At 47.4% G+C, this 15,528-nt stretch overlaps 1 protein-coding gene across 1 annotated transcript; it reads right to left on the bottom strand.

The window, feature by feature from the left end:
- Positions 1-5,404: 5,404 nt before the first annotated feature.
- On the bottom strand, positions 5,405-11,178 carry LOC119397592 (uncharacterized). The gene is made up of 3 exons (XM_049416606.1): positions 10,836-11,178; positions 6,488-6,659; positions 5,405-5,712 (listed from the first exon to the last, which is right to left on the bottom strand). The coding sequence occupies exons 1-3, from the start codon at positions 11,175-11,177 to the stop codon at positions 5,405-5,407; spliced, it is 822 nt and encodes a 273-aa protein (XP_049272563.1). The 5' UTR covers position 11,178.
- Between the last annotated feature and the right edge of the window lie 4,350 nt (positions 11,179-15,528).

Genomic DNA, 15,528 nt, shown 5'->3' with positions numbered 1-15,528 from the left:
ACAAACATAAATGACAGGTCATGCATTGTATATACCAGAATATGCGTTTGATTATATAAAAGATTGTACATGCGGTATATAGTGAACTAGATGTCATGACATGAATGACTTCATTTTCTTCAAAGAGAAACAAGGCGATGTATGGATCTATTTGCTGGCTGCTTCGCTTTACATCGATTCCCACGGTGCGTGGGATCTGCCGGATTTTTTTTTTTAGAACATACACATTTTTTAATAAAAATCCTATTACAGTACACTCACAGCATAGATCGAGTAAAAAGGGCGTCTTTTTGTCCCACAAGAATAATTCTAATTTATTTTGCCTTCCTTTCCTTGTATTATCGCCGTGCGCCCGGCACTTTCTGGTCACGAACGACATGTGCGCTATCAGCGTGACATAACATTCTTGGCAGGAAAGTGGCCAGCGCTGAGTTTTCAAGAAAGGAAACGCAAGCAAGCCATATGACGATTGTTGTTGTGGGACAGAAAGACGGGCCCTTTTTACTCGATCTATTGTGTGAGTGTAAGGCTGTTGTTCATTTCGCACACGAACTCCACGTTGAGGCGGATAGACTTTGCCTTAGTTAAAATGACACTGCAGCCACTAATTAACAAAAGCTCGCTAATCAACCTCTAAATTATTGACTTGAGTGCAAGTGTTTATATTACAAAGTTGTAGAGCGCGCCAATTTATGCCATGCCCATTTTTTAGAAATCACGAAAGTTGCACGTACTTCGAGATATCCGTCTTCGAACTTCATGGGCGAAATCAAAACTAACCGCGCAAGGCGCGCACGAAACGCGGCCGTTCTGTTACATTAGATCAGACCTACCCGTCATATTGGAGTGACGTAATTTGAATGACGGCGCGCCGTGGCCGTATGGTTTCGTGAAAAGTTGCAAGTCATCTCACTTGTGCCCACACATCGCGCTACTCTCACGCGTAGTGTTTGGTGCGTATCTGTTTCTTTCGAACTGTGCTCAAGAAAACCGCAGTATCAACCTTCTCTTTGCCTGGGAAGCATAAAACTCAGGGGCAGCCGCTGCGGCGCTTCATCTTGCAGACAGGCGCGATAGTTTTTCGCACCTCTTTATAGCTTAAGAAAGAAACAGATAGGCACCACCCATCGCGCGCAAACATTAAGCTGTCTACGACTGTATTTCAAGATGCGTGCCGATTTTTCTGACCGGATTCTGTTTTGGTGCACCTACATTCAAATTACATCACTTCCCTGTCACGTGTCATTCCGGTGTTTCGCCGCGCTTTGTGCGCGACGGGCGCGGTCAGTTTCGATTTCGCCCTTGAAATTCGATTACGAATATCTCGAACTACATGCAACTTTTGTGATTTCTAAAAAAATAGGTATGCCATGAATTGGCACGCACTACAACTTCGTAATATAAACACCTGCCCTCAAGTGAATAATTAAAGAGTTAATTAACACGTTTTGTTAATTGGTCGCGTCAATGTCATTTTAGCTGCGGAAAAGAATTTCCGCCTCGACATAGAGTTCATGTGCGAAGGTGACAGGAGCCTGACTGTCACTGAATTTTTATGAGATATCTCTATTGTCTAAAAAAAACGCCCTGTATATTCCGGATTCCTCTAGTCCGACTTGTATGCCCGACTTATAATACGTGCAAGGGTCTTCAGAAAGTGGCCTTCGTTTGTAAAATACGTAACTTGTGAAATACGCCAGGCGCGTAGACTCAGTTATACTCCAATGTTCTGGGCGCACGGGCAAGCGGCGGTTACGTTTCGTCAAGTCAAGTCGGCAAAGCTGCGCCAGGCGCCGATGGTTCCCTAAGCCGGTTCCCACGCGGCGCAGACCGCGCAGCTGGGGAAGCGTATGATGGATGTATGTTGTGAGCGTGTCCATTGTAACAGGGCGGTGACCTGTGCGCCACCAAGTTGAGAAAAATAAAAGCTATTATGCGATCGAAGCTTGTATTTACTGACCTGTGAAGCTGGTGATGGCGGTGTGCAAAAAAAAAAAAAAAAGCTCTCCTTACCCACAAAAAACCGTCCTCACCCACAGCTGACGCGCACGAAAGAAGCAATAAATAAAACAAAACAAATTTTCTTTCCGGCGCGGGTATTTGAGCACGGCTCCCCACCGGTCCGAAAGCGCCCATGCTTGTCCAATGTGAACAGAACTGAAGCATACGAGTGCCTTCTACTGTCAATGCAAAAAACAATTGGGAAGCAGTACACTTGCTATGAACGCTTCATTGAAATATATCGCTTTGGCGGACTACAAGCGATCTGCTGGACCCCGCAAAAGGTCGATATCAGGAATTGTACATTTTAGGAAATTTTCAGCTTCGACAAAATTGAATTCCTTACCCGCGTTTCCATGATCGCGTGATGGTCCTTTCGTTGGGCCGTTCTACAGGCTGATCAGCGTGACGAACGGCGGGAAGAACACGAAAGACGCCAAGCCGGCTCAGCCCGAAAACAGCGTTCCCAGGACGGCCGCTAACTATAAAGAAAGATAGCAAGGTCAGGCACGCCTACGCCAACCTTCGCTTGCCCCCATTTCCCTGTTTGGGGGTGGGCTCCTGTTTTTTATTCTTTAACTCGCGGCCTCTTTACAATAGCCTGTATACCTGACTCCGGGTCAGGCGAGGTCAGCGCGTCTTTGTTACGGCAGTTAAAGTGCTATCCTTTACAGTCAAGCGGCTTCCGAGCGCCACCCGAAAACGTGCAACGCGTTTCCGTGCTGGTGACTGATTCTTACATAGCGAAAACCTTTGATGCCTCTTGAAACGCGAAAAGTGACTGCCGGTGGCTGCGTCAGCACGAACGAAGCGAAAAGTCGCGTGATCGTAGATGACATCTTCCATGTCGTCACAGACTGTCAGAATTGGTGCTGTCACGCAACATGTTGTCACACGACGATGTCATAAGATAACAGCGGTGGACCCTGCTAATTAGCAGCATTAGAATAGGATACTTTGAGCTTCGCGTATACGCATTCGCGTTTTTGTACGCTATCAACCCTTTGGGTTAGCGTTCCGAACCCCTATTCTTTGTAAATAGCGTGCGCACCAAAGTCGCCCCCACAGCTTCTTTTCCTTGATTTCGATTGAGGGCAAACGCTGACTCGTGGACAGTAAAAAATATATCCTATAAAATAAAATCCAGGAGCCCTTTTCCTATCGGCAAAATCGGTGCAGGCAAAGCTGGGCTTGTGCGTGCTTGACCTACAACTTTTTCTTCTTTCTATCGCATTGCGCAAGGCCCCCTCCTAACTGATTCCTTCCTCCATGCCGGGCATAGTAACTTCATCCATGTGCTTAGCGGCGCAACACTTCAGCTGCTATCGGCAACAAAGACGGTCATGCGTTCGTAACCAGGCAACAATGCAATGAGGCAACGTGAAAGAACAAGCCACCTCGATAAAAGGTCAGATTGCCACGTCAGAAATGGCGCATCGCCGACAAGACTACGATCGATTGAGCACCATTTGTTGGAAAACGGCGCATACAAATACGCGCGGCACCGGCGCACCTGCGATGGCCGCATTTCTGTACGTGTTTCACGCAGCAAACCCCCCCCTCCTTCACCCGTCCTCCACCACCCCCCATTTTTTGCGGTCGAGTTCAACGGACAGCATGCTTCAAAATGAATAGAAACAAATGAAATTGAAGCGATGACGTGCTAATAACAATGGCCTGCCTTTGGTCCCTGACGTTGCTGAAGTAAAGATGGGAGGTATACAGTTCTTGGAATGTAACATCAACGGCCTTCGGTCGCCATTATCGTCAAAAACATGCGTGTCCATAACCTTACTCTTTAAACAATGACGGGACAGGTTCGACAGAGTAAACGTATGCCCCCCCCCCCCCCCGGTCATAGATGCTTAGGAGGGGCGGCCTCCCCCCCCCCTTGCCCCCTCCCCCATTTTCCCGTACGCACGCCTGTGGCTACAAGTACTCATCACTGGTGCCATGATCATTACCTGTAATTGAATTCACTCGAGGGTTCTTCCTTTCCAAGTTTCCTTTTTTTTTTTTGCACTTAACTTGCCGCTTTGATTGTACCATGCCAGACGCTGAAAGTTCGCGAAGGCGACCCCGAATCAGCGGCAAAAAAAAAGAAAGAGAGAGAGAGAAATAGATGTGACAGAATACTTCGGTTAGCCACCAAGTAAAGAACAAATAAACAATAAGGAAACGGAAAACATTTTATGGTACAGGCGAGAACAAACGGAGAGCACATTTTACTTCGACGAATCAAGTCAGAGCAGACCACAACGCCGTAGCATAAACAAACAAGACAAAAATATTATTTATAGTTGTCAGTATGCACCATACTAAAATCTATAATATTAGGAAATAATCATTTTACAATACCCTTTACTACTGTACCACTCTTGCCGCGAGAAGGGGCATCGTAAGACAGGAGAGCCCGCGAAAAAGAAAATACCGGTGGCGACGACATCGTAGATTATGACCGCGTCCGCTATTGCCCATGTACTTCTTTATGGGTCAAAATGAATTACATAGTGAGAGAAAAGACTTTGGGATCCGTGACGACACACTGGCAGACAGTTTCAAATTCAAATATGAAATAATGACCTTCATTTCTTTCTGTTCAAACAGTGAAGATATCGTGGCAAAGTTAACGAAGAGAGAGTTTTTAAGTAGTAGGTACCAGTCCTAACTGATGGATTACTTAAATTTAGCTTTCCTTTAGGTCTTGCGACAATGTACAATGAGAGAGAGAGAGAGAAGGAATAAGGAATATAGAAAAGGCAGGGAGGTGAACTAGAGTACGTCCAGTTTGCTACCCTACATAAAGGGTGCGGAATGATGCAGTGAAAGAGAGAGAGAGACACACACACACACATTTCACAACACGCACACAGTGCAGCTTATCACAGGCGGTCGCTAAATTTTTGTGCCTTCAAGTACTGCAGGAGGGCTCGTGTGGTTTTCTGGGCTGTTGTGTTGTGAGGCCAGGCCCCCGACATTTTTCAAGGCCGATCGCCGAGTCTCCTGAAGGCACGCTGAAGATTCCGACGATGTTGTTGAAATTCGGGGACAGCTGCACAAGGGATGACCAATAGTCTCTACACCGTGAAGTCAGCGTTGGGGAGATATATCTCGCATTGCTTCCACTGAAAATACACCTTAACCTCAATGAGGGCCCCGCAACATATCGCGGAATAATTCTTGCGTGGGAGGATCGTCCTTCATCTGACCCTTCAGCAGCCTGCCTCTCTGGAGTTCGTTACGCATTTGTACCTTCAACAAATTCTCTTCCTTAAGTAGAAGACCGTAACCCCCTGGTAAACCGCTGCTAGGAGCTTGTTCTGGGCGCATGAGCACGAGCCGGACATCGTTTCCAGCACTCTGGCGGCGCTCGCGACGCTACCGATGGCTGCCCACGTTGCTCCTACCACCGCCGCTCGATCGCGAACCTGGCGACTTTCCCTTCGTCTTCTTCGTCGTCACCTCTTCTCGAGCTTTCGTCATCCTCGTCATCGCTCTCAGATGAGTCAAGCTTCCTGACTTTCTTTCGAGGAGGTAGTCCCTGTGCGCTTTTCCGTCCCTGGCTGCCACAGCTGTCTTCGCTGATATCCGCATTTTCCACGTGCCTGTTGCCTTTGATGCGCGTTAGCATCAGTGCTGGTATCTGCCACACCTTTTCGTGGACTTGCAGGCGTGTGTTGACTCGAGAGAGGTTGGTCACGAGGCGAGCTGCTGAAAAAAAAAAGATGCATAAACTCTAACTCAGTGCAACTCTGACTCAGAGCTCTACGCATTATGGGGAATTTCGTATGAGACGTACGTTCACCTAGTGTTACAGTTGCTGTACAGGCTTCCTAAAGGTTGGAGGAGGAGGAAACAGACGGAAAGACAGGGAGGGAGGTTAGCCAGTTCTCAGACCTGCTGCTTATACAGGAAGTTCAACATGGCCGTCACGTCGTGTTCCACAAAGCTCAAGTGTGTTAGAAGTACGGCCTAATACCTTGTCTACCTGAATTAAGCTGTTCTGCCTTTATAAAACAAAATTTAATTCGTAGCTTAACTCTCTGTGCTATACAATAGAGGAACCTTGGTATTCAGGCTACTTTGCCTTTGTCTTGTCTCTCTGCTTTTCCGCCTCGAATTCTCCAACCGTCGACCCGACACCATCGGGTGGCAAGAAATGAGCCTCTACGCTCTTAAACCCTAAAGAAAAAAAAAGAGTATGTGTTACTCTTTTTTTGGTGAGGCCTGACTTCCGCGTATATGACTCTCCTTAAAGAGACACGTTAACTCTCTCTTGGGTCCCACGACTCTCCGATGAGAGTATAATGATCTCCAAGGAGAGTTCACGTGTCCCATTAAAGAGAGTCGTATAAGTGGTAAGTCAGTACTCGCGGACAAAGTAAAAGAACTCCCCCCTTTTTTTTTTCTTAGAGTGTACTCCCGCGTAGGCCAAGGCAAACACTGGCTGGCCATTCAGGTGCCGCGAAACACGCACACGGCATACGTACTTGTTTGCAAGCTGAATGCACGTGTGCTTCGTCAGCCCGAATACCAGGTGGCCATCGATATCGGTGCGGCATTTTCCTTTGCACTGCACGTACTTGCAGCGCCAGCAGTACTGGTCGTCGATGTGGTCTTCCAAGATGTAGCTGAAGTCGCCTGATCTTCCTGGTGGGCTGCAAGCGCGCATTGTTGTACGTCATCATCATCATCATCATCATCATCATGACTAAGTTTATTGAAGGGGTACTGTCACCAATTTCGAAGCTCACGTTACTCCATGATACCAATCTCTTGTATACAGAGACGGTTGTGGGAAGTGTTAAGCTCAGGAAATGCTGAAAACACATTTCACCTTGTAATTAAAGTCAATTTTCGTATGGCGCACCTACTCACACAAACACTAGCGTGACGTCAGGCTACAGTATCAATTCTGGTGAATTCAGGCACCATGAGTGATGACGTCAGGTTCCAAAACATACTAAATGGCCACTTGTGCGTCACCAACGGAGCCACGAAGCGTAGCGGCTGTGGAAACATCACGATGTGTTATATATTACGCGAGCACATGACGAGAAGCTCACCGTGACGTAACGTCAGGGTACAGTTGGAACCGAAAGTAGCCTTTAAAAACACGTAATGAATTCTTTCAGCGTGAAATCGAGCTTGGCAGCTCATTTACCAGGATCTTAAGGGCTCGCGACCATTCATTTGACGCAAGAAAACAACTGAAAAAATTTCTTGTCAGTACCCCTTTGGTAAAAGTATGCTTAAACGCCAGTGTAGCCCACAAAGAGTCCTTGTAGACTTCTGTTACGTTCACTGATCCCTCTACTCGTAGGCGCCTACTGCGTGTGGAGACGTGCTGGGTGCATAGGCTTACGCAGGGTTCCCCATTAGGGTGAGGGTTGGGGAAGTCTCGTCCCCTCCACTCCGTTGGTCGAGTTCGAAAGAAAATGTGCATCGTAGAGTATGGATGCAAAAATGAAAATGAAGCGATGACGTCCTTCCCACATCGGCCTGCCTTTGGGTCCCGGCTTACCGGGATAAATGTGGGAAGTATACTATATACTGTTCTCAGAATCTAACATCATTGGTCCTTGGCAGCTACTATCGTCAACAACCTGCATGGCCATATTCTTGCACTTTAACGAAACAGGTCCGACCGAGTAAATCTATGAGGCAGACTTGGCCCCCCCACAGATGCTTGCGAGGGAAGGGGGGGGGGGGACCACTCCCCCTTTCTCCACACACCCATGTTGGTGCCCGAGCCGCCCGAGCCTCCTATGGGAGGAATGGGGATAACTCGATAACCAACCTTTACAGGAAACCCACGGATTGGCAACATTATATGGATTGGCAACAAAAGTTATCCGTCAACCATAATTACAAACGGCACCAAGCGCGCGGAAGTTCTATAGTCAGTTACAACGTAAGAATAAATGTAAGCTCCTCCCATGAGCGTTGTTGTCTCACCCAGAAAGAATTTGCATAGATGCCTCATCCAATGGCATGTGCTCATTTTCGTGACGTCCAGCACCTTTCACGCAATCAGGTAGCTGATTTTCGCATACAGACCCATGTTCATGTCGCTGGTTTTCAGTGAAAAACTCGAGCTTCCTGCCAAATTTCAGCAAAGATTCCGACATCAATCTCAGCCAAACGTAACATTTTAAGTAGGGACGACGAACTTGTTATTTTTAACATGCGCAGTATTTACATTAGCAGAGAAAAAGTACTTAAGGTGTGAACGGAAATGACCCAGAACGACTTTCTTGCACAGACGAATGGCAGATGCACTGCAGTTCTGGGGGGGAAATATTTATTTACCCTTAGGTTATAACCGACTGTATAATTTTGACAGAGTAAAACGGTGGGCAAGTTGGTGCGTAGCTTAACGAAAACTGGCATTCATTTCTCTAGCGAAGAAAATAAGGACAGAGACACAAGAGAGGACACGGAGACAGGACGGGCGCTAGTCATCAACAGGACGGGCGCGAGACAGCAATAGGACGATCGCTAGATCGCAACAGGACGGGCGCTAGACAGCAAAAGGACGGGCGCTAGACGTCCACTGTCAGTTGATGTATAGCGCCCGTCCTGTCTTCATGTTCTCTCTTGTGTCTGTGTCTTCATTTTTTCACGCTGCAGAAGTGAATGCTGCAGTTACCACAACCATACTTGTACACGTTACAGGAAATAAGTAATCGATTACAATTTCAATAACTTCCTTTTAAAATGTAACTGATAAGAGTGGTCAATTAGAGCCCCGGAAAAGTAACTGAGCAACTACAGAAATGTAATAAAATACTTTTGCATTACTTTCGTTTAGAATTTTATTGCTGTAGCGCAATAACACAAGTTTACTCAAACTACAAGGAACTATTGTGGCTTGCATGATAGAGAGAAGGATGAAGGCTTGCGTGAAGGCTGGGAGGCTTACCATGGCTTCTGTGATATAGTGTTACACGTTGTTAACTTTCAACAGGAGTTGTTTTTCAAAGTTGCCGCGGCTGATTCTCCCACGTTTCCTCGTTAAGAGGTCAGCTGATACACTGAACACACTCTCAGCGCATGCGTTGGAGGGAAGGGCGGTATTATGACGTAGGAACTCCTTGCGCACCAGCCCGTAGTTGCGTAGTGCTTCGCTGCTAGTGTCAATGTCCATTATAAAGCGTCGCTCTTCGCTGTTGCTCGTTCGGCTAAGGTGTTGCAGGTAAGGCCAAGGAAAAGGTGAAAAAATAGGCTTTGTACAGGGACTCCGCGTCTGAGAGGACGGGGCGTCCCTGCAGAGCGGTCGCATGTTTTTCGGCACGTGAACTGCCGTAGAAGACTAGTTACAACTTCATTTTGAAAAAAAAAAAAGATAATTGATTACCGGTAATCAGTTATAAAAAATGTAATTGAATTACCCGGAACGTTACAGTTTCAAAAAAGTAATTGATTATATTACAAAATTACAAAAAATGAAACTGATTGCAAGTAATCGATAATTTTTAACGCTTTACGTACAACTCTGATCAAAACCAACCAACCCGCATTACCGCCTCGTCTTAACGAAAGGTTTGTGGCGCAGACTGATAACGAAGAAAAAACGAGTCCTATCCTATCTTCTACTTGTTCTTTCTTTTCCTTGTTCTCAGTTTTCGCCACAAACATTCCGCTAACTACAAGATTGCTCTTGCTCACACCTGCTGAGTACTCATAAGAAATCCGAAGCTTCAAATTTGAATCAAATCATAAGGAAATATTTCAATTAAAGGGGTACTGACACCATTTTTCGAGAGGAAGTTTACTCTTCCATACAATCTCTTGTATACAGAAACGGCTCTGAGCAAGTGCGAAGCTCAACAAATGCAGATATTTTATCTTGATATTAAGGTAACATTTTCCATGGCCCACCTACTGACATCGACACTAGTTTGACATCAGGCTACATTACTAATTCTGATGACTTCAGGCCGCAGTCTGGCTGATGTCGTCAATTACCAAAACTTCCAAAATGGCCGCTTCTGCGCCACCAAAACATTCAGAATGGCCGCTTGTGCGTCACCAACGGAGTCACAGGGCGAAGCGGCTGTGGAAACATCACGGTACCTTGCGCGAGCACGTGACGAGAAGCGAATACCATGTTGTGACGTCAGGGTACAATAGAAACCGAATTTGGCTTTTAAAAACATAGTCTAACCACTTTTTCGAGTTGCACTCACGCTTAGCAGTACGTTTTCTAGGCTCTTGAGGGCTTGGCCTTTCATTTGACGCAATAAAACGACAACTGAAAATTTTCGTATCAGTACCCCTTTAACACTTTAATATAGAGTGAGCGCTTAAACGAAGCTTCACGCAACAACAAAGAGTGGCCTATCGACGATCGCGGAGCCTTCGATATTTACTCGCCTTATCTAAAACCATGCCCCTCGTTCATACACATTGTCATAACTGCCGAAAACCACATTGCAAAGCTTTGAAGCACATTGACATCTAATATCGTTTCCAGTAGTTCATCTAACTTTTGGTTAACGATCAATGGTCATTACTATCGTGCGCTGTCAAATCAACTTGCCCAGACACGTCTGCATGTTCGAACACGCTGTCGATTAAAACTATAAAAGCCCGCTGACACCGGAACTCCATTTTCCGGTCAAAGTAGAGGCATCCCCCTAAGAAAAAGAGAATCCTGGAAACAGTGACTTCGAAACTATGAAGCCGCTTGCTCGGTCGTGGTGCGAGTCAGCGCGACGGCGACTTCACGACGAGCGCACACATGCTGGCACTGCACACTACGCACTCGGGTGCACTGTTTGCAATCGCACACGAAAAACTGAAGCGCCCGAGAATCACGGAAACCTCACCTGTTGCCTGAAGGCGGCTTCGCTACGCCGTCGTTTCTTTTCGCCGGCCGCCCGCTCATGAACGTCTTCGTTGTGCGCCGTAAGCTTGAACACTACGTGATCGCCGCCGTAGTCGTCCGTCGTGAGCCGAGACTTGCAGCCTCGCACTTCGCAGTGCCAGTGGCGGCGACTGCCTCTGCTCGTTTCCATGTTAAACATGAAGCCACCGTACTTAGCCTTGAAGCCTCCGCGTCGCGAGGGCACGAGTTGCACGGGTAAGAAGGCGTTGGCTTGCTGTAGACGCGGGTCGAGATCCCCCGAGCCACTGGGCACCTCTCGTTCGTCCATCGTTCGGGTCGCCATGTTAGCGGAATCAATTCGCTGCCGCGACAGCGTCCACCTCTCTACTGAATCTCGCTTATCTGAGCACGACGCGTTGGAGAAGCGCCAGACGGCGTGCTATCGAGCATTTGGCCTTGGCGGCTCCGATCGCAGCTGTTAGTCACCGAATGCAACTTCCGACAGCGCGCGTCTGCATATCGCCATGCGGCAGGGGCGAATGCATACATTGATACATTGCGCTCGGCAGACCGGGAAACGATACGAAACTTGGGATGCGTCGACTCGTCGCCATGTATTGAAAATCCTAATGAAGGAGGATTTTGGGACACAGCCTGGGGCGGCTTTTACGAAAGCTTTGTGTGGTGTTACAGCCCCGCCGCAGAGGTCTAGTGGTTAACCATGGCGCTCGACTAACGGCGCGAAGGTCGCGGAATCGTATGCCAGCCGCGGAAGCCGCCTTTTGATGGAGGCAAAATGCTATAGGCCTGTTTGCTTAGATATAGGTGCATGTTAAAGGAGTACTGACAAAAATTTTACATCTTATTTTTATTTTTGATTTTTGCAATGAGTAGCCAACAGCCCACTTATCACTGCTGGAAACCTCGTTTGCGCGAGCGCGCGACGGTGATTTGCCAATATTTGGAGACTGTTTTGTAGCGCCCAGTCGTAGTTTTGGTTTCAAGGAACGTCGAATGACGTGGGACCCACAATGGTTTTTGTGCAAACATAGCACCGCGCTGTAAACACTTTTCAACGAAGGCTCCCTGGGTGGTGCTATAATCCCCTCTGGGATGTTATAAATATGCGTGCCCCCCCCCCCCCCCCCCCCCCCCCCCGAAATGCACTGCCGAGGTAAGGACGTCAGCCTTTGCACTCCAGTCCATGAAGGAGGTGCCCTTTCTTTCTGTTGAAAAGGTCTACCAGGAGAGAGTGCTCGCAAGGATTATGACACCCAACACACACTTGTGATACAGGTTGCTCTTGGTTGTTTGCATTAAAACCAATTGAAACCAAATTAGCGTCGATGTCGGGAGGTGGGGCGTTTCGCGTGCAGCTGCGCGACAGGCGCTTTAAATTTAATATTAAATTTGTTCTAGGCTATACTAACAGTTGATATTTTGTAGATGATGCGTGTGTGTGCAGACAAATTTACCCCACGATTTATCTCGCCTTCAAAATTTTGTGTCAGTACCTCTAAGAAACCATGGCGATCGAAATTTCCGGAGTCCTCCACTACGGTGCCTCTCATAACAGTGATACGTGAAAGCGATGCTTTGAAGGGCGCATCACACGACTTGCACACGTTACGGTTGGTTTCGTGATCCTCTTCACCAAAACGCAGCGAGCACACGAGTAGATTTTTCTGTTGTTCATCGCACTCACGCAGAAGTGCGGCACTCGGCTACTTTGAGCGTAAAGGTTCCCTCCGTGGGGCCCGGTAGAAAGACACGTCCATTTCGGTGATGCAGCTTCTCTTGGTCAAGTAGCGTAATTCGGGCATCTGAAGGCATCACATGGACACGCCGTTTTCTCTGAATTGCAGTACGAGCGAGTTTCGCTAGCCAGCGTGGCCCGCGCCGAAGTACGCGATAAGGAAACTACTACTGAGGCGCGACTGCGCCACTGGAGCGAAGCCGCGCGAAACCGAAACCTTGCGACCACTCGCGTCCTGAAGGGTAACGTCAAAAATGTATTCCTTCCGTGAATCGAACAGAAATGCGCAGGTAGCGTGTGAAACCGTCTTGCAACGCACTGTGGGACATTTTATATTATTACCAGTGTTAGCACTAATGACCAATTATACTCAGGAATACTACGTCATCGGGCTGGTTGTAGAATGTCCCACTAATGACGGAAATCACTTCAAACATTTACCTTAATTTCTCCATCACAAAGCGCCTCTGCACAAAATATTGAAGGTTTAGGCGTGCTTAAGTGTCCCCTATAAACAACGAACGTCCGAAAATACAAAGAGCGAGCGCGTTTTTCTCTTCTGGCGTTTCTCGTCTTTTGGGCACAATTTGTGACGCCAGCAGTCTGTTCACCTAACGTCATGAGGAAATAAGCTCTCGATCGGTTTATATACGAGGGATATCAGTTGTGAATTGTCTCCTACCCTCCTGTGCCGTGCATTCGCACACCCGATCTGTCTTGTCTCGCATGACTATCGTGCGCGCTCAACTGATTTCACTTCGTTTTGTGCGCTTTCGACTGCGCAAGCTGAGATAACAGCGTGTAGCCGAAATGCGCGAAATCCTGATAGGTTCAACGCTTAGTGCTGAGATTGTCCACGTGTTTTATGAAGAAATATATATAGTGGCGAGGAGGAGATAGCGCCAGAAGGAAGGGTAGTGAAAGCTAGAAAGAAAGCAATCTCTCGTCTTTGAAGTCGGAGTGGTTCAGGGACCCTTTCACATAGGCCCCGGCAATCTTACCTTTTTTTTTGCGACAATTGGCGCGCTCACGAATCGACCGTTATCATTTTCCCATATCTGCAGGTGCTCTTTGTTGGCACTGTGACGTGAAACGTTTATCTCCCCTCGAAAACGAGCTCGACACCGCATGCTTTATCTCATGGTAATAAAAGTAGTCTATACTCGCAGTTCTCACTCTATTCTCTTCTTATCGTGGGTAAACGGGGAGAAGCCCATCCCTCCTCGGCGATAGGATATGGTCGGTGCAGCGATGTACGATGAATGCGGTGACGATCGGCTACAAGACTGGTTTGATGTTTTAACGCGGAAGGGTTGTACAAGAGAGAGCACCATGCTGCTGGCATTAGCACACATTTGGCTACATGAGAAATCAGCCGATTCTGTAAGGCAACCTCACGTACGCAAATAGCTCTTCTGTACAAGCATTTAGCGGTTATGTTTCTTTCCCCTCTAGAAATGCGTACACCTTGCCTCTGTGAATTGTGAGCCCTATATGTAAAAACAAATCGTGTGCTGACCGCCAGCGTTGACCCGTGACAAACTCAGTCACTAACTGCATCTCTCCAGTGTCTATACGTGTGTTGTTGGAATGCTTATTGGAACGGGAATAAATTAATTACGATTACTGATCGTAAGAGTGTGTGCAATCATCGACACTAATCACGATCACCAAGTCAAACACCTCATCCTCGTCAAAAACGAAAAAAAAAAACTGTATCCGCAGCTAGCCCCGACACGGTGGTCTAGTGGGTATGGCGCTCGACTGCTGACCCGCAGGTCACGGGATCGAATCCCGGCCGCGGCGGCTGCATTTCCGATGGAGGCGAAAATGTTTGAGGCCCGTGTACTTACTTAGATTTAGGTGCACGTTAAAGAACCCCAGGTGGTCGAATTTTCCGGAGCCCTCCACTACGGCGCCCCTCATAATCATATCGTGGTTTTGGGACGTTAAACCCCAGGTATTACTATTATTATCATTATTATTGTATCCGCACCTAGTACAGTGGGGCTTCATGCATCGCTCAAAAGAATCCCTGACAATACGTGACCCTGCTTACAAGCTCCTTTCTTTTCTTCTGCTCTGCGACAGCACATGCGCATATTAAGCAACACGTAAAATTAAAGAAGCGAAAGCTTTTCGCAGACGCCAAATCTCACTTATGCATGCTTTCTACATCACAACGTATGCCTTTTTTTATGCGAGATAAATGCCTACTGCACCAAGTAGAGAAGAGCGTTAAGGTATGGGATCGCGGCAGATAACGCCAGTACGGCGTGTGCACTCCAAAAGCGAACGGGCGCACGATGCGCTCCCACTGGAGTGTCCATTGTGTGGATGGCGCCGGTGTCAGAAACTCTCGTCGCCTTATCACCCACTCACCGTCGGAGAGGCCGGCGTTCGCGTGATACTGTTAAAGATGTGGCTGACTGTAGCAACTAAAAAAATCCAAGCCATTTCCACTCGAAATGAAAGCTGTACGAAATGCGAAGTATTGATTCGCCTGTGTTTCCCTTGTATTGCTGATGTGTTTAACTGCTCTATTCTGTTCTGTTCTTATGTATATTTGCTATTTTCTGCTCTTTTCTGTTCTTTTCGTGTGATTATGTCATATCTTTTATCATTTTCTGCTGTTTTCTTGAGATTATCTTTTTTTTTTCGTGATTATCAATTTTCTGTTCTGTGGTCTCCTTTCTACCGTTTTTCTACTGTTTGCTGCTCCGAGCGCGGTGCGTCTAACTACCGGCGCTGGCGTTTCGCTTCCGCTTCTCTCTTCCGTAGCTCTGTGTCTAGCTCCCGACGCTGGCGTTTCGCTGTCGCTTCGCTGGCTCGGACAGACGAATTAGCCCTTCGGCGACGCTGTCGTTCACGGACAAGCAAGCGCTGGCGTTCCAAAAGTGCAACCTGCTCGGCTTATGTGTATCAAACGTGGGAGTTG

Source organism: Rhipicephalus sanguineus, chromosome 6 (assembly GCF_013339695.2).
Source record: "Rhipicephalus sanguineus isolate Rsan-2018 chromosome 6, BIME_Rsan_1.4, whole genome shotgun sequence".
In the NCBI taxonomy this organism is placed as follows: Eukaryota; Metazoa; Arthropoda; class Arachnida; order Ixodida; family Ixodidae; genus Rhipicephalus; species Rhipicephalus sanguineus.
The sequence above is the reverse complement of the archived record's forward strand: the minus strand, read 5'-3'. Positions and strand labels throughout refer to the sequence as shown.